This window comes from Ochotona princeps, chromosome 23 (assembly GCF_030435755.1).
Source record: "Ochotona princeps isolate mOchPri1 chromosome 23, mOchPri1.hap1, whole genome shotgun sequence".
Taxonomy (NCBI): domain Eukaryota; kingdom Metazoa; phylum Chordata; class Mammalia; order Lagomorpha; family Ochotonidae; genus Ochotona; species Ochotona princeps.
The window spans coordinates 21,457,052-21,476,430 of record NC_080854.1 but is presented as its reverse complement, the minus strand read 5'-3'; the positions used below and the strand labels follow the sequence as shown (position 1 = coordinate 21,476,430).

The window sequence follows — 19,379 nt, the reverse complement described above, 5'->3', positions numbered from 1 at the left end:
TAGTAGAGCCGCATTCATGAATACAAGTACAAATTCATAAATAAGAATCACAAGCCATGAATATCCATCTTAATTTAGGGTTTGTTTGCTAGTTTTCCTCTTAGGGCCATCCCTTTCAGGTCTGCTCATCCCAAGTGCAACCAGCAGGACCGCCCTTTTCTGCTGGACCACACAAGAGGCGTGGTCTCTCGCAGCATTTATGAAACCTGTTGGACAGGCACCTTACTTCAAGCAGTCCTCAGTTCGTTCAACAGAGAAGGGATGTTACGCACATGGGCTAAAGGCATCACATCTTTTGTCACAGAAAATGCACAATAAGCAACTGGCATAGTATTCCTAGGATAACATTTAAGCATAGTTGCTTTGTAAGGTGAATAATGGCATTTAAAAATGGTTGATATGATTTAAGCACATAGTTACAGTAGATATAATTTTACTCATAAAGGTTAGCTCCAAGTCATAAGAAAGATAAATTGAAATGAAAATACTAGAATCTTAAAGAAATAAGCTTGAATCATAGTAAAAGGAGTCTAAACGAGTGAGAGTCTTCCAACAATTTATAGACAGGGCTGAAAGATAATGTATAATGTATTTCTTTGGAAATCCTTAAAAATAATATGGTCACTCCAATAATCACAAACAACTTAATGACTGAAATAATGAACAATGCTCCACTCATTTTGAGTTCGTGATTTCAGACAGTAATATAATCTCATATCTCAATTACTTAACACAAACTTTAGACGTACAGTGTTCCCTTGACTCCTAATACTCTTCGGGCCAGGACAAGTAGCACTTGTCACTTCTACGGCTATACCAACAACAGGGAGGGTTGCTGGAACTAGAAGATTATGAAAACGCTGAGCTTCCCAGAGAAGTGGACCCTGTTGGGGAGATCCCACTGTACCTCTGAGAGAGACACATGCTACTTCTCCCTTCCACAGAAAACGCTTCCGAGCGCGTCTCTGCAGTGTCGGCCTCACTGTGAGTCAGGGAACTCCCCAGATCCGTTAGGGTGCTCCTACTGAGGCTGGTCCCCAGGGAGAACCTGTCAAGACCTCCAGTCTCTTCCGGCTTCTCTTCAGCAGGTTCCCATATATTCATCTCGAACGACCCGATGTTTCTCTGCACGCGTTTGAGGGCTTTCACACTCACTTTGCGGACAGAATGCATGATGACAGACATCATCTCCTCAGTCTGGGGACCTGGAAAGGAAAAGAAAAAGAAAAGATTGCTTCAACTCAAGGCCTAAGAGGGTCCCTCAATTCTGGCACGTCCTGGGAATATGCAACCTATGCAAAAACTAAGGCTTATTTCCACATTTCCACAAGTCAAGTCATCTTATTTGTGTGCTGGAAAAATGATCAGTGGTGTTTTACAGTAGACCTGCAGAAGGTAAACAAACAGTTCAGACTTCCTTAGAAGAAAAATGCCTGGCAGGGGGCAGTGTGCACAGGTTGGAGTTATCCAACAATTTCAAAAAATCAGAGATGTAATTATTTAAATGATTAACAAGCATTCTTTCCAGTTTGTTTCCAGAGTGGAGTGTGATCTTAAAAAGAATTTGTTTCTTAGTACAAGTAATAGCTAAAAGCAAAACAAGATTTTCAAGGATACCTACAGAAAAATTTTTAAGCTGCTTTTTTTTAAAAATTTTATAGTCAGGGGAGAAACCAAGTACCTATGAAATTGTGTTACATAATACAATGTAATTAATGAATTAAAAATAATAAATAAATAAAAAAATAAATTTTATAGTCAGGACATTTTACAGGATATCAAAAAATATTAAAATATAAATCACAAATAAAGTTAGTTAATGAATTAATGTGCCATCAGAGGAGCCAGAGCTGTGACACAGCTAGTTAACCCACCACCTAGGACACTGGTATTCCCTATGAACACTAGCTCAAGTCCCAGCGGCTCCACTTCAGGTCCAGCTCCCTAATAACAGCCTGGGAAAGTAGCAGAGCACATCCAAAGTGCTTAGTCACATGGAAGAAGCAGAAGCAGCTCCAGGTTCCGGGCTTCACTGTGGCCATTTGGGGAAAGAACCAGCAAAACAGGTAATACTATATCCATTTTACAGAAAAAGAAACAGGGACCAGAGAGACTGAGCAAGCTGCCCTGTGTCACACAGTCACTGAGCCACAGAGCCAGGACATGGAATCAGCTCTGTCTTGCCCTAAAACAACAGAATCAGCTCTCCACTGAGCCAGTGTCTTTACTGTCTCATACTCCTATCTGTTGGGAAAGGCAAAAATGCTATGGCATGTAAGGAATAAAATTAAATGCGTTCAAAACTAAAGGAAAATCTTCAGCACCTTGCCTATCTGAGACAGAGATAACAAATACCTTTCACAACACAGTGCCGGAGTCGCTGCTGAAGAGAATGGTATTTCTCTCTTAAAGGAACCCTTATGTCCTCAGGATTGGGGAAGGCTTTCACAAATACTTCTGCTACCTTCAGAAAAAGAAGTTTGAGTTTTATGAACAATATTTTTTGTTTCCATTCCTCAAATATCTGAGTTCAAATCACAAATATATTCATTACTACTTTTTCACTATCAGGACAAAGGTACCCAGTGAGCACAACTTGCCAACACCCCACGTCAGAGTACGGCTGCAGTGTCAGCCTGCAGTCCAGCTCCCTGCTCTGACACCCCCATGGAAGACTCAGGTAAACTTCTTGACTCCTGGCTTTGAGTCGGCCCAGTCTCAGTGGTCGTGGCCATCTGGGAAGTAAACAAGTGGATAGAATACTTCTGTTTCTCCTTTTATTCTGTCATTCTGCCGCCCAAATGAGTCACTAAAAATTAAAATATCCTTTAAAATCTGATTACAATCATCTTACCTTTCTGATTGGTGGCAATTCTCCAAGAAGGCTCAAAATTATATCCTGAATAAGTTCCTCAATGTTAAAAAACCGAGAAAAAGGCAGCATTCTGTAAGCCCAATCTACTGCACTGAGGCAGTGCTCAACCATACAAGAATCAAACTCGACTTCCAGGTCCTGAATGAAGATTGAAAAGAGTCATTCCCCTTCCAGCTTAGAGGGATAAAACAAGATGAGTTCAAAAGAAAACTCTGATACAAATAAAACCATTATGTGGTAATTTCCCAAGTTATATTTATTCATTCTTATTTTTGAGCAGGCAAGTACCTTTTCTGTCTTGATGCTTTCTCTTGCTTTTTGATACTGTCTGCAACTATAGGATAACTTATCACGGACGTGCAGCATCCAACACAACGCACAGAGCTCCCTGAAGCAACCTGAAGCAGGGGTGCACATATGAAGGGACACTCAGTTCATACATGAACACCATAAAAATGAAGTGCTGTTAAAAATAAGTATCTCCACCTCATTGATCATGAAAGAAAAACATACTCATTTTAACATCTTATATGGAAGTCAAAGATCTTCCAGAATTTGAGAATATATTTCATGTATTTCAAAAGCATGAAAATGTTGAAAATGTATCTGTAAAGTAAATAAAATATCAATTATATTATCATTTTACTTGGTTTGTAACTTTGAAGATTTTTATTTTCTGTTTTATTTTGGTTTTGTATGTAACCTGTTTGTTTTTTTATCTAATATATGTTGAATATCCTATCAAGGTGCTAATACTTTTAAGTCAATTTTTAAAAGATTTATTTATTTTTACACGAAAGTCAAGGTTACAAAGAGAGGGAGAGACAGAGAAAGAAGGGGATCTTCCATCCACTGGATCATTCCTCAAACCGCTGCAACAGTCAAAGCTGAGCTATTTCCAAGCCAGGAGCCTGGGGCTTCCTCCAGGTTGCACAATTGGGTACATGGCACTGGGGACTTAGGCCATCCTCTGCTGCCTTCCCAGACCATAAGCAGAGAGCTGGATCAAAAACAGAACAGGCAAGACTCGAACCAGTGTCCATGCTGGGCTGCATGTAGAGGATTCAGTCTCTTATATGACCATGTCAGCCCCCAAAACACATATTAAAGGGTTTACTATGAGTACAACATTCTGTTGTACAACATGATTTTACTATGCACAATCACAGGTCCCCAATCTAACCAGCAAACCAAAATTTCCACTGCTCTGTCAATCTTAAACTTCATTACTATAACTAAGTATGAGCAATTAATGCATATTTTCTCTACTGTTCTGTGGTTAACAAAAACTCTTCCTAGGCAGGGAGAAATACCATCCTCTCAAATTCCTGTCCATTCCTTTAACCCCTGACTTTTCTAAATGAGTGTATTTCTATAGTAACTCAGCAGTTTCAATTTCTAAAGAAATTACTTGTAAGTAATTTGACATGGAGACTGAACAGAATGCAGATATTCTAAAAATTCTGTAAGTTCCAGGGGGAAGATCAGGATTACCTTATAGGTATTTTACACTACAGCCCACCTCCCTCACCATCAAATTCTGATAACATTGCAGGAGTGGAAACGACATCTTAAGTGCTTGATGAACTTTTAGACCATTAACAGAAAACTGATTGACACTAGAAAACATACACAGTAAATGATGCCCGCAAACAACCTAATAAAAGCGTACAGGATGGCCATTTGGCTTATTGGTTAAGATGCAGATGAAGATACCCACATCTCACACTGGAGTACCTATGCTGGGTGCTAACTCCAGGCTCCTTCTAATTCGCGTGGGACATCTGGATCGCATTCCCGGCTCCTGGCTAAGGCCCGTATCCAGCCCAAGCCACTGCAGGAATTTGAGAAGTAAGCCAGCAGATGACAGTTTTTTCTCAAAAACACATTCTTCAAAGAAAACACTTTCAAAATAACAAAAAAATACATAATATAAATTGCCTTTTTTCCCTACAAATTAAAGTATGTTAAGATTTGTCATATTATTTTAAGAAACAGAATAAGGGCCAGTGTTGAAGTACAGCAAGTTAAGTCATCATTTGCAATACCAACATCCCATATTGGAGTGCCAGCTCAAGTTCTGAATATTCCAACCTCCAGAACAGCTTCCTCTTCACGCACCTACAAAGGCAGTGTATAAAGGCCCCCTTGGGCCCTTGCTACCTACAGAAGACCAGGATGGAGTTCCTGGACCCTGGCTTCGATCTGGTTGTCAGCAAGGAACTGAATCAGAGGTAAAGCAGTCAGAACAAAAGCCAGCACTCACATGGATGTTATCACTGCAAGCAGAAGCTTCATCCAATAGCACACAATACCAAAAATCAGTAAATGTTTTTTAAAAAAGTATTAAATGGCCGAGCATGGTAGCCTAGTAGATAAAATCCTCGCCTTGCACATGCCAGGATCCCTGTATGGGCACCGGTTCGTGTCCTGGTGGCCCCACTTTCCCGTCCAGTTCCCTGCTTGTGGCATGGAAAAGCAGTAGAGGATGGCCCAAAGCCTTGGGACCCTTCACCCGCGTGGGAGACCTGAAGAAGCTCCTGGCTCTTGGCTTCGGATCTGCTCAGCTCTGGCCATTACAGCCACTTGGGGAGTGAGTCAGCAGATGGAAGATCTTCCTGTCTCTCATTCTCTCTGTAAATCTGCCTTCCCAATAAAAATAAATCAATCTTGAAAAAAAAAAAAAAAAGAAAATGTATATTACTGAAAAACTACTCATGCATTCTATAAGCTTTTTGCACAAAACTAAACTTTGATTTTACTGAGGATATTTGAAGTTCTTTAATACCTCCACAGCTGATGTGAAGGTTAACCAACCCTAAAAAAAAGTGTCTGCTATATAGCATGTGTTATCAATATTTGACTTGCTATTAATTTATTGTTAAATAAAGTTTGACTATCCTTTAAAAAAAATACCTCCACAGCTGTTAGAATAAATTACTTATTAGGAAAAACAAAAGTTCACCTAATATACTTTGCAACAAAGGAAATAGGTTAAGAAACTTTCACATAAAAAAACTATAGATGATTATCTATATTTGAACCAAATTTCTAAGTCAGAGATTCATTTGCAACAAACCTATTGCTGTGATGGAAACTTCATCAAGTTTGCGGTCCCCAGTCGCTCCTGGTCTAAAGAATGCTATGCCCCCTTTACAGTAACTGAGTAAGGATTCAGGGAAAGGACCCAATGCAGGAAGGGATCCTTTCATTCGAATCTGAAAGTAAACAACAATACAATATGTCGACTGTCAGTCATGTAAATCATTTTCTAAGGGAAGTACAAAGAACAAGGCAGGTGAGAGCAACCACACAGAACAAAACAACAACAACAACAAAAAAAAACAGTTCCTCTAAGACCTAGGAAAACACACCGAGGCTAGCTGTCCTTGCAGAAACTTAGCTCACAATCTTAACACAAAGCATTAGATTATATCTCAAAAAGAGGAAAAGGCAGTATCATTAACACTCTCTTATTACCCATTTTTCCTCTACAAATGACTCCTACGCTATCTGCCCTTGGCTTTTCCCACAGGCAAAATAAAGAAAATTTTAAAATTTAAGCATCTAAATCTTATCCAACACAGATTTATGTGTGATACCTAAAAACAAGTTTTAAAGCCTGTGTCTACAGATGCAAACTTTTTAAAAGTAATGACAAAGGGCCCAGTGGCGTGGCCTAGTGGCTAAAGTCCTCGCCTTGAACGCCCTGGGATCCCATATGGGCACCGGTTCTAATCCCGGCAGCTCCACTTCCCATCCGGCTACCTGCTTGTGGCCTGGGAAAGCAGTTGAGGACGGCCCAATGCATTGGGACCCTGCACCCGCATGGGAGACCCGGAAGAGGTTCCTGGTTCCCAGCATAGGATCAGTGCAGCACCGGCCCGTTGCGGCTCACTTGGGGAGTGAATCATCGGATGAAAGATCTTCCTCTCTGTCTCTCCTCCTCTGTATATCTGACTTTGTAATAAAAATAAATCTTTAAAAAAAAGTAATGACAGAAAGTCACCATTTAGCAAAAGCTGAAAACCATGACTTCAAGAAAGGATCATCGGTAAAGCAGTGACACAGGTGAAAGCCAAGGGTTGCTGAAGAACCTGACGGAAGGAAGGTGTGACATGACCCAAACTTACCCTCAATAAAATCACAGGCCCATGCACCACCTAACAAGCTGCAACAGGGAATTAACACACACTTGTGAAGCACTTGTTCTGAAGACAATCCGAATCTTACCAAATCTCTCTACCTGTGTAAGTAGAGACTAACCAATGGTTAACAGGAAACAAAAAGGACAGAACACAAACATTTACTGAAGAAATGACCAAACAAGACTCTGACACAGGACAAATTACTTGGTGTCTCTTAACAAAACAAAGCAAAAAAAGGGCGAGAGCAGTTATACATAAAAGTCTAAGAGTCACAAACCTAGAAAGGGTGGTCAGATACGTGAACAGGCTAGCAGTAGGAGCCAGAATGATCAAGCCAGCAAGCAATTGGGAAAACCCAGGCCAAAGCCACATGGAACTGATTTGTGCCACCACCAAGAACCTACAAACAACTTGCCCCTAAAGCTTAGGGGAGCTTAGAAGTCCTGCTACTCTGAGATCCTAAGCAGACCCAGTTGAGCCGTGCTGTGTCTAGACTTCTGATACACAGACACTGAGATAATAAATACGTTTAAAAGTATCAAATTATTTAGGATACAAAGAGAAAACTGGGCCTGGGGTTGTGGCACAGTTGGTTAAACGGCCACCCATATGGGCACTGGTTTGCAACCTGGCTGCCTCACCTCCAATCCAGCTCCCTCTACTATGACTGATAAAAAACAATGGAAGACGGTCCAAACACTTGGTTCTATGTGGAGGCCCCAGATGAAGCTCCTGGCTCTGGGTTTCAAAATCGCCTAGTCCTGCCCAGTCCTGGCTGTGTGGCCATTTGAACAGTGAATCAGCAGATGGAAGATACAAGTTTCTCCTCCCATGTAACAATTCCTTTAAAATCAATGTGAACTCTGTCATAAAATGAAATAAGAAATTTTTATTAAAATACTTTGAACCAGAATTAAAAAACCAGTGTCTTTTAAAAGCGAGAAATCTAATACAGTACAAAGTCCACATTTCGATGTCTGAAGAGTTCAGATATGGTGGCCAGTGTAGTGACACTTCTGCAGCGTCAGCATCCCATATGGGATCAATTCAAGTCCTGGCTGTTCCAGTTCCAACTCAGCTCCTTACTAATGTGCCTGGGAAAGCAGCAGAGAACAGCCCATGTGTTTGGGCAGCTGCACCCAAATGGGAGACCTGAAAGAAGCTCCCAGCTTCAAACCGGTCCAGCTCTGGCCTTTATGGTCATTTGGGGGTGGAAAATCTCTAACTCGACCTTTGCAATGCACACAATTTAAAAAGTGTAATGCTGGATTTTCAAATAAATAAATCTTTAAAAAGTTATAGAATAATTCTGAAGGTACTTTAATGAAATATTCCAAAAATGGAATTATAAGAGGTCAGTGCGATACCTCAACAGGCTAATCATCTGCATTCAAGTGCCAGCATTTCATCTGGGCACCAGTTCTAGTTCAAGATGCTCCACTTCCCATCTAGCTCCCTGTTTGTGGCCTGAAAAAGCAGTCGAGGGTGGCCCAAAGCCTAAGGACCCTGCACCTGAGAGAGATCTGGAAGAAGCACCTGGCTCCCGGATCTGGATCGGCTCAGCTGACCCTTGTAGCCACTTGGGGAATGAGCCAGCAAACTATGTTTCTGACTCTCCTTTCTGTAAAGTTGCCTTTCCAATAAAAATAAATCTAAAACAAAAAGCAAAAAAAAAAAAAAGGTGCAGCTGTTTTACAACACACGTTTTCCATGAACACTTTCAGGACCCTCGTACCCAAACACCTCAATGGTTCAGTGTGGTACCTAAGTGACCCAGACACTCCCATACCTTCTGCATGACTTTTCTTGCCCATCTCAGCTGCAAGATATACCACTGTGCCACAGGAACGGAACACCGAGCAGCTCGGAAAAGCAGGAGAACACGCTGGAGGATTCCAGACACCTTCTGGCGATTGTCTTTTTCAGCTTTTAGAGGAAGATCATCACCATCTTCCTAAGGAAAATGAAATCATTTCAGTGGCTGGTAATTCAGAAGACATGAAAATCTAAAGCGAAAACACAGCCAGGTTAATGTTTAGGGCTTCTCAGATGAGAACGTGCCTAAGACAGCGGAAGCAATGCAGAGGCACAGGCTCTGAGATCTCATCTATGGCTATGCTGAGTGTTCTCTCTCCCTTCAAGCAATGCCAAGGCCTAAGCTAACCTCAGTCACATGTCTCCAGCTCCAACAGCCACACCCAGGCACTCTCGTCTCCACTGACAAAAGCTAAAAGAGTTCCTGTCAAGAACGCGCCTTCCCTTTCTAGCACAGGACGCCTGGCTCCCAGCTTCGGTCTGGCCCAGCCCTGACTGCCGTGGCCATTTGGGAAGTGAATCAGCACATGGAAGTGTCTGTTTCTCTTTCCTCCCGCCACTATCTGTGTCACTGCCTCACTGCCTTTCAAATACATAAATCAATAAAAAATTGAATTAAAATGTTGTGTAATATCACCTTCGGTATATGCATATAAAGGTATATAACAGAGTTAAGTGAATTTCAACTATTTGTCTTAGGACCCACGTCCAAGGCATTTCATTATGTTTTTACAATCATTCCAAAGTCTAGAAACTTCCAAATCAGGAAAGACTACTGGGCCCAAGCATTATAGAAAAGAGTTATTCAACTTTTACTATTATCAACTGCACTGTATAGAGAAAGTTGCACAGTAGCTTAGTAAACTATCAGACAATATACAAGTTTCTTATTTAAAAAAACAGACAAAATCCACTTCAAATGAATCACAAGAATATACTACACTTACTTCACTAAGCACAGCTGGCTGGGGACAATACAACGGTGGAGCAGGGAGGTACATGCCCACTGGCACCAAGCCCCAGAGCCTCCTACTGAAGTCCTTGGCGGAGTCTATCAGAAGCTGCAATGGCTCCGAGAGAACATCCGCATCCGCCATGACCGACGCTTTCAGCACTTCCTGCACTGAACCAAACAGCAGGTTTGCATCTTCCTCCTCAATGGGATCTATCAAACACAAAATCTGGTTAAAACTTCTGTTCGATCTTTGTTGGAGAATAAAACTTCAAATCTGAGAAAGTCGATTCACAAGAACGAATGAACGTATTGGCCAACATGCTATTCTGCTACTTTAAACTTAGAGAAAATCAGCACGTGCAACTTTTTACCCCAAATTATGTAAGACATAACTATGCACTAAAAATATTCTTGGCATATGACACTGTCAAAAAATACTAAAAATTATTAGAAAAAAGAATGCCAAGAATGACTCCAAAACAGAATTTGTAAACCATGGAATAGTAATTTATTTTCCTTTTCTCTTCTTTATGTCATGTATTTGAATATCATAGAGACAGAAAAAGAGCACTCTATCTTCTAGCTCACCATTCAAATATCTACAATGGCCAGGACCAGGTCAAACCAGAGCTGGCAGCTGGGAGATCGACCTAGGTCTTTCACATGGATGGCCCCAATGTCTGCATGAGGAGGAGGCAGAGGAAGAGGTACGCGGGGAGCCAGAAGCAGGAGCTGGCAGCAAACCCAGGCACTGCAACATGCAACACAGGCATCATGGCCCCTGGAGGCTAAATTCCCATCCCTTCTTTAGTCTATCACAGTTGCACGCTGATAAAAATTAATAAGATCTACTGAGGAAGTTCAAAAATACATACAGAATGGCCCTATGTAAGATATGACTTCAGCTACATAACATCTGTATATATGTGAACATGTTCCACAGAGAGAATGCAAGGAAATGGAGGGGGTAGAACTTCATCAAGGAGTGAGACTTGCAACTGTACGTTTTTCAAAGTTCCTCAGGTCAAGGGCAAAGACTAGGCCCAAACCCAGTCCAATGCCCAGGCTCAGGTTGTACTTGTAGCACAGTTTTAGTTAGGCCTCCTCCCAAAGGTGCCCTTCCCCCCATGAAGGCTCTGTAGTGACAGCCTTTGCTGGCCACTGTGCAGACACAAAAACTGGTGTGAATCCCTGGAGTACTGTGTTGTCTATACAAATAAACCTGAGATGGGGAGAAAAGTATGGAAAATCAGAAAGTCATTCAGTCATTAATACTCCTATTTAGAGCCATCAAAAATTTTGGTTGATCCCAGAATGAAGTATAAATATCATACTTTTATGTTTGGTAAGGTTATTTCAAAGTGTTAGTATACTCATACATGCTAGCAAGGTTTAAAAAATTACAGGGTTTATTGTAACCTGATACAATTATCACACCTTATGCACATAACACACCTGTAAATTGTTTACATTTTGAACGAATTTCATTTTTTGCTTCCACAGAGGCTGGCTGACCCAAAAAACCCTTCAGTTTTTCCTGGAAAACCTGTGCTGGAGTCATACTTAATGGGAGATTCAGATCCTTTTTTCTAGACCTAAAATGACATTATATTAAGAAAAATGAATCCAAATTTTAAAAAATGAAAGATTTCATAAAAGAACTAATCATAAAATTTTACAAAACAATGGAATTTGTCCTATTTTGAAAATAAAAATTTGAGTAAACACTGTATTGCTTGCCACAATTAATATTCTAAACACCTTCCTACTCATTTTTTCTCTTACTCTGCCTTTCAACTAATATTATGGTGAACTGAAAAATACATAAGAGACAACAGTACCATAATAATCAAAACGTTAAAATTAGAAATAAGTTTAATTTGCTTAAAACTCAAATCCTATTTCAGGATAAATACTCCACACTGACTATAAATTCTTAAAGGGCATTGTTAACATAAAAATGAGTTAAATTAGACACAACTAACACAGTAATACTAACTAATGAAGCTATTAAAAATTAATTAAAATTAAATTAAAAATTAAACTCTGGATCTAATGAGCCACATTCCAAGGGTTCAGAAGTATCCTGTATTAATGGCTACCATATTGGACAGCAAACAAAGCTCTTTTCTATCAGTAAACAAAGTTCTGTTGGACAAACTAAACCAAAGGATTCCATTTAGCATATAAATGCTAGCAATAAGAGATGTAAGAAATCTTTAAATGAACATTTTTATATTGCATTGTAACTTATACTACGCTAAAAATACATACCTTGTGAAATTGCTATCATGTTTACAGAACTGGAAAGCCACACCGATCGAAACAGATGTCTTCCAATCTCCAAGTTTATGTGCCAACCACACAGCCTCAGGAATCAGGCCACCAATAAACAGTAATTCCAGGGCGTATTCAACAGTCCACACACTGGAGAGATTCTGAGTTCTAACAGCAGCGGCCACCTTAGAGTGTTGCAGAGGTATAAGTCGCAGGGACTGCTCTGTGAGCAAAGATTAACATGGATATTTGTAATTACAAACTCGTGTATCCAAAAGCATAACTCCCTACATGGGTATATCTATCCCTTGAATTGAGAGTTCCTATAGAAAGCCACAGTAAGGCAATTACTCACAAAATGGGCTGTAGTAACACTAAACCAGTGCGGCAACAGCTTTGTTTTTGGTTTTAAGTTTTATTTGACAGGTACATTTAGAGAGAGAAGCAGAGAGACAGAATACGGGGTACGGGGTGCAGTCTTCCATCTGCTGGTTTACTCCCAAATGGCTGCACTGGTCAGAGCTGGCCTAGTCCAGAGTTGGCTTGGTCCAAAGCTGAAGCCAGGAGCTTTTCCCAGGTCTCCTACTTGGATGCAGGGACAAAGCATTGAGCCTTCCACCGCATTTCCGAGGCTGTAAGCAGCAAACTAAATAGGACTGGAGCAGTCAGGACTAGAACCAGAGACCATAAGGGATGCCTGAGTCATAGACGGAGGAGCTCCCTCTTTCAGATCTCCCACACAGGTGCAGGGAACCAAGGACTTGAGCCATCCTCTGCTGCTTTCCCAGGCCACAAGCAGGGAGCTGGATGGCAAGTGGAGCAGCCGGGACACGAACTGGTTCCCAATGGGATGCAGGCAAAGAACGAATCATTGAGCTATCATGCCAGCCCCTCCCTGTCTGTTTCTGACTCTTCTGAATAAAGAAATAAGTCTTTAAAAGAAAAACACAAACAAATTCACGTGCAACAAAATCAAATTTGGGTTAAGCTACCATACAACCTATATGGGCACTGGTTTGAGTCCCAGTTCTGATTCAGGTCCTACTAATGCACCTGGGAAAGCAGTACAAGATGGCTGAGGGCTGGGGGCTCCTACAATCCATGTAGGAAACAGAATTTTGGGCTCCTGGCTCTGGCTTATTGCAGTCCCAGTTCTTGTGGCCACTTGGGCAGTGAACCAGCAGATGGGACAGCTGCTTCTCTGTAACTCTAGACAAATAACAAAAAAAACTTACAAAAAATAACATATCAAAGCCATTACCACTTACACTCCATTTAGAATTAGTCATTGAGCCATCTCTAATATGTCAGGCATGATCCTAGCACTGAACTATTTCCATAGAATAATTACATTATAAGGTATTAATTATTATATGTATTACACATAATTATATCCAGCTTCTCCATGGGTACCTGAGGATTGACATCACTAATGATCCAGTAATCTTGCAGACCAGAAGGTCATGATCACCTGATTGCTTCAGAGAGAAGAGGTGTCACTGGTGCCCTCAACCTTCAGAAGGCCTCAGTTAGCAATTTGGGTGAGGGAGGGGAAGAGTCAAAACAGAATCCATTTTGTTGATGGCAGGAGAGACAAATGACTTTGGCATGATTTACAGATCCTTGGATTACACAAAGGAAAATAAATCCAAACATAGATTTACAAGATACGGACCCACAAGAATAGGATAGAGACAGAGAAGGCAAGAATGTTGCCAAGGTCAGCTGGGGAACAGCACACTTAAAACAAGTGGCAAGAGCAAAGTGAGTCCTTTGTTTACTGCCTTACCTGTTTTCATATGGACTGGAGGAAGAACACTCACATTGTGAGGTGGCAAAATGCAGAGCAGCTGATTGGTGAAATAGGCAGCCATGAAACGAGCCATGGCCTGGACAGCTCTGACTGCTGCCTCTGGATGGACACGTCCAGTCACTCCAAACTCACTAAGACACGTCTCAGAAACTAAGGAACATAGCCAATTGTCAGAGGAGTTCTGATCCAACCAGTAGAAAATAGTTACACGTGAGTTCCCAACATTATACGCAAAGAAAATGACAGTTACAGCATTTTTCTGAAATGGCCACCTAAGGACTGTACCAACTACCCTGTATTTATATTTCCTGAAGATAAGAATAACAACAGCTATCTTATAGGTCCTGTTATTATACTAGCATCCCATGTATGAGTGCAGCTTGAAGTCCCACCTGTCCTGGTTCTGATCCCACTTCCTACAAATGTGCCTGAGAAGACACTGGAAACAGCCCAGCCATCCATTTGGGATTTCCTGACTCCTGGCTTCAGCCTGACCCAGACCTGGTTGTCACAGATATTATTAGGAATTAAATCAGCAGATGGAAAATCTCCTTCCATGTCTCTCTATCTTCTGATTAAAACAATTTTTTCCATTTTATTAAATGGAGAAATATACATGAAATAATCCATCCTTAAAAGACTTGCATGCTCAACATTTTTTGGTATGGGGCAGAAAAGGCTCTTCCGCAAAATCTGAAAAGCAGTCAAACAGGGATTTTTAGTATTTCTTCCTGTACCATTTGGTTTGGGAGTTACACTTATTAATATCAGTGGCTGAGTTGAATTAAAAAAAAACGCATGGCTAGAAGGAGCAGCAAGCTGAAGGTGAGTGCCTGGAGAAGGGAGAAGTCACATTTAAGCTTCCAGGCTGATTCTGAAAAGCATCAGCAGGACTGGAGGACATGTGTGCCAGACCCAACAGGAAACCAAATACACTAAGAATGAAAACTGACATTTTAAAATAAATTTAAAAACTCAACACAATAAAAACTAAACATTAGTGCTTATGTAGTTCCAACAATAGAAAAGTATGTTTCTTTCCCAGAAAATCACTTGGTAACCAGTCTTTAAGATTTTTTTTAAATTGGAAAGTCAGATATATAAAGAGGAGCCAAGAGAGAGAAAGATCTTCCGGCCGATGAATCACTCCCCAAGTAGCCACAACAGCCAGAGCTTAGCCAATCCAAAGCCAGGAGCCAAGAGCCTTCTCCAGATCTCCCATGTAGGTGCAGGTCCCAAGGCTTTGGGTCATCCTCGAATGCTTTCCCAGACCACAAGCAAAGAGCTGGATGGGAAGCGGGGCTGCTGGGACACAAACCAATGCCCATACAGGATCCCAGTGCATGCAAGGTGAGGACTTTAGTTGGTAGGCTAACGCAAGGGGCGAGGGGCAAATAGTCTTAAATTAAATTCTATTATGTAGGGGTGGCCATTTAACAGTGTGGTGGACAGGGCTTGGGATGCCTGCAGTTCACATCAGGGTGCCCGGGTTCAAGTTCCAGATCTGCTTCTCAGTCCACCTTCCCATTAATACCTGGGAAGCAGAAGGTGAGGGCTTAGGGATTTGAGTTCCGCCACTCCAGGGGAAGACTCAACATGACTGGAATCCTGGCTTCAAACCGGTCCGGTTCTGGCTGCTGCAGGAAACTGGAAAGTGAGCTACTCACATTTTCTATTTCTCTCTGCCTCTAAAATTTGCCTCTAAAATCTGACACCAAAATTAATAAAAACTAAGGGGGGAAATAGTACTTTTTTGAGAAGTTTAAACAAATTAGCAACTACAGGTTAAATTAATCTTTAAAGTTAAATCATGTAAAGATAATACTACCATAAAATGAACTTTTCAGTCATTTAAAATGTCACACATCTTTAGGATCAACATTGTGGTGCAGTGGAATAAACAGCCACCTGTGACAAAGGCAACCCATATGAGTGCTGGTTCAAGTCCTCACTGCTCCACTTATAATTCAGCTCCCTGCTAATGGCCTGGGAAAGCTGTGGAATATGGCCCAAACGCCTGGGATGATGAACTCACGTGGGAGACCTGGAAGAGGTTCCTGGCTCCTGACTTCAAATTAGCTCAGCTCTGACCACCACTGTGGTCATTTTTGGAGTAAACCTGTGGATGGAAGATCTTTCTGACTCTCTTCTTTGTAAATCTGTCTTTCCAATAAAAATTTTTTTGAAGAATATTTATCAAAAATGGAAAATACTCATGCTATTAAACTTAAAAAGATGACAAAACTAAACATCTCTGATAATATTCATAAGCTGGCAGACCGTAGAGGAAAAAAGTAGACTTTTAATTTTTGTACTCTCATACTGTTAATATAAAATGAGTATAAATTTCTTCCACAACAATCATTAAACATTTAAGATCGACTTCACCAACATAGTTGTGTCTCATTTAGTCTTTCAGACACATTCCTTTGGATAGTACACACATCCAATGATCTATCATCCTCTAGTCATTATCAGTGGTCTCATTCAAATTCATGTTTTCCTCTGATTAGCTGAAACGCAGCTCTTTGAAAAAGGGCTATCCACATAACCTGGGGACTCTTCAATATTAAAAGAAGATTTAGAACGTCTCAGAGAAATGATTTTCGTAACATTCCACAACAAACAAAACATAACAACATGGTATAAAAATACTTGAGGATGTAATGTTAGATCTAACAAATACGGTTGTGAGAAAACAACTATACCAGCTCAACCGGCAGCTGTTGCTACAACCTGAGGATCCTAAGGCAAAACGCTGAAAACCAAAAATTCAACCCGATTCCTGTTACATCCAATGTCGTAGAATTGTCATCATAGAAGCTTCCTCACCCAACAGGCTGTACAGACAACTGATACACAGACAATCTAACTACAGGTGAAAAGGACATACCTGGACAATCGTCGTGTTCATTTACAGGCAGTTGGGACCATCTCAGTATCTCCCTCACTAGTAGATCACATAATCCTTGAGCATCATTTAAATTATAACTATAGAGGTAGCAGTATAATACAGAAAGATAATAGCGCGTCTGAAGAAAACACGTCCTCCTTCCTCCTGAAACGGCAAATAATTAAGCTTCCCTAAGAGTATGTTGGCAATACTCTTGGTCTAATGCCTGGAAGACAGAGGTGAGCACTTCATGAAGATCCTTAATAGTGATGGGAACTCTTTCTAGCTCTCTCAAACTTAATACTGCCTAAGTAGGTAAATGAGTAACAGAACCACAGCAGTTAAGAAATGCAGTTTTTAGCCAAATTTGATCATATAACAGTTTGTAATAGGGGTTATCTTCAGGGTCACAATCTGAGAATTTCATTTCATCTGCAAATAGAGCCTTATTATCTACAGAATCTGCAACCCTATGCATTTCACAAAAGTTTCATGTAGGGCCCAGCGTGCTAGCCTACAAGCTAAATCCTTGGTTTGCATGCACCAAGATCCGATGTAGGTGCCAGTTCCAGCGGCTCCACTTCCATCCAGCTCCCTGCTTGTGGCCTGAGAAAGCAGTGGAGGACGGCCCAAAACCTTGGGGCCCTGCACCCACATGGGAGACCCAAAAGAAGCTCCAGGCTCCTGGCTTTGGATTGGCTCAGCTCTAGCCATTACAACCATTTGGGCAGTGAATCAGTGAACAGATCTTTCTGTAAAATCCGATTTTCCAATAAAAAATATTTCATGTAGCCCAAACTAGCTCAATGTGTAATAGGAAATTTTTTAAATTAAAGAGGCTTTGTAATTTTTCTATGTCTGTAAGAAGGTGGTGAAATATTGTACCAATAGTTTCCTTTTAGATAATCTGCAATCCTTCTAAGTACAGAAAAAAATCTTGTATTTATGACTTAAATCCCATTTTTCCACGTCGATTATCACAACTTTCATCACTAACCAAAGGATACAAGACTGACCCAGAGATCCCTGTGAATACTCTACATGCTACGAATTTCAAGACAAATTTTAAACATTTCCAAGTCTAGTTGCCTATAACATACACTCTATTTGGGAATTAAGGAGCTGTGATCATTTGGAAATTTCTAATTATGCTTAAGTTCTAAAGCAAGTAAAAAAAACCTGTTCCCAACAAAATCATTACACATATCATTCTCATTACTCTCCTACCTTTCTCCTGGGCTTCTCGTAGTGCCTGATTCCACCAATCAACACACTTTTCATATTCACCTAACAGGAAACACTCTTCACCTGGGAAGGTTGAACAAACAGGTAGCCCTAATTACACTGCTTTCTGGAACTTCATTTAAAAACTCAGCAGATACAACTCAGTAAAAAAAAAAAAATGTTTGAAAACAAACAACTACAAGCAATTTAAGAAAGCAAACCTGGTTAGAAGAGAAACTGCTAGAAAGATAACGCGGCGGTCAGTATTTGGGTGCAGCAAGGAAAGCTGCTCCTTCAATGCCGACATCCTACCAGGGAGCACCAGCTCCAGTCCAGCTCCCTGCTGATGTGCCTAGGAAAGCAGCAGATGATGGCCCAACTACTTGGGCCCCTGCTACCCTCCTAAGAGACCTGGATGGGATCCCAGGCTCCTGACTTCGGGCAAACGGATGGAAATCTGTATGTGTCTGTGTGTAATACTCTGCCCTTCAAATAAACAAATCTAAAAAAAAAAAAAAAAAAAAAAAAAAAAAAAAAAAAAAAAACAAGGAAACACTGACCCTTGATAGGTGTAAGTTCTAAGGTGTGGTTCAAACGGTCTCCAGCAGTCTGTAAGTTAGCCTGTATGCAACACAACAAGGACTTGACAGTAGATGCTTCAAACGCCATCTTTTCAATTAACTGTCTATCACCTTCTGGAACTCTTTGACCTAACTGTGCTTGATACCATAAAGTTTTCTGGTACAATAATCTCCAGAGAACAACCAATCTGCAAATAAAATAAGGTCATCATTAAAAAAAATTTCACACCTGCTTAGTGCCCTTGGTAGCCTACCTTTGACAAGCAAAATAGCACCCTATAATATGGAATAATACGTAGAAAAACTGATCAGATTTAAACACAGTGCAAGGTCCAATAATTAAACAAAGCAAAGTAAATACAAAAAATACACCTGCACAACTGATGAACGCATCTCCAGTCAGTCTTCAATAGTACTTAACCAGGGTCTTTGAATTTCACCATTGATTATAAAGACTATGTGTGTATGTGTATGTATGGTTGGTATACATCCTAAAATATGTAATTAGCAAAGATTTTGTATTTATCAGGAACATGATATATTAAATATACATGTTTTTAAATAACACAGAGGTTTGCAGCCAGCACTGTTTTTAAAAAAAAAAAAAAAAAAGACTTATTTTTCTTGGAAAGTCAGATATATAGAGAGGAGGAGAGACAAAGATCTTCTATCTGATGATTGACTCCCCAAGTGAGCACATCGGCCGATGCTATGCCGATCTGAAGCCAGGAGCCAGGAACCTCCTCCAGGTCTCCCACGTGGGTGCAGGAGTCCCAAGGCTTTGGGCTGTCCTCGACT

At 40.7% G+C, this 19,379-nt stretch overlaps 1 protein-coding gene across 1 annotated transcript in view; it reads right to left on the bottom strand.

Moving 5' to 3' along the window:
• CPLANE1 (ciliogenesis and planar polarity effector complex subunit 1) overlaps positions 1 to 19,379 on the bottom strand; it is a 94,816-nt gene that overhangs the window by 55,880 nt on the left and 19,557 nt on the right. Inside the window, exons 13-25 of the mRNA XM_058680127.1 lie at positions 18,561 to 18,769; positions 18,004 to 18,084; positions 16,777 to 16,941; positions 13,860 to 14,033; positions 12,068 to 12,293; positions 11,249 to 11,388; positions 9,786 to 10,003; positions 8,813 to 8,977; positions 5,955 to 6,093; positions 3,164 to 3,273; positions 2,855 to 3,013; positions 2,356 to 2,464; positions 908 to 1,205 (exon numbers count right to left, since the gene is read on the bottom strand). Of these exons, the coding sequence (XP_058536110.1) occupies positions 908 to 1,205; positions 2,356 to 2,464; positions 2,855 to 3,013; positions 3,164 to 3,273; positions 5,955 to 6,093; positions 8,813 to 8,977; positions 9,786 to 10,003; positions 11,249 to 11,388; positions 12,068 to 12,293; positions 13,860 to 14,033; positions 16,777 to 16,941; positions 18,004 to 18,084; positions 18,561 to 18,769 (2,193 nt within the window). The remainder of the gene's footprint in view (positions 1 to 907; positions 1,206 to 2,355; positions 2,465 to 2,854; positions 3,014 to 3,163; positions 3,274 to 5,954; positions 6,094 to 8,812; positions 8,978 to 9,785; positions 10,004 to 11,248; positions 11,389 to 12,067; positions 12,294 to 13,859; positions 14,034 to 16,776; positions 16,942 to 18,003; positions 18,085 to 18,560; positions 18,770 to 19,379) is intronic.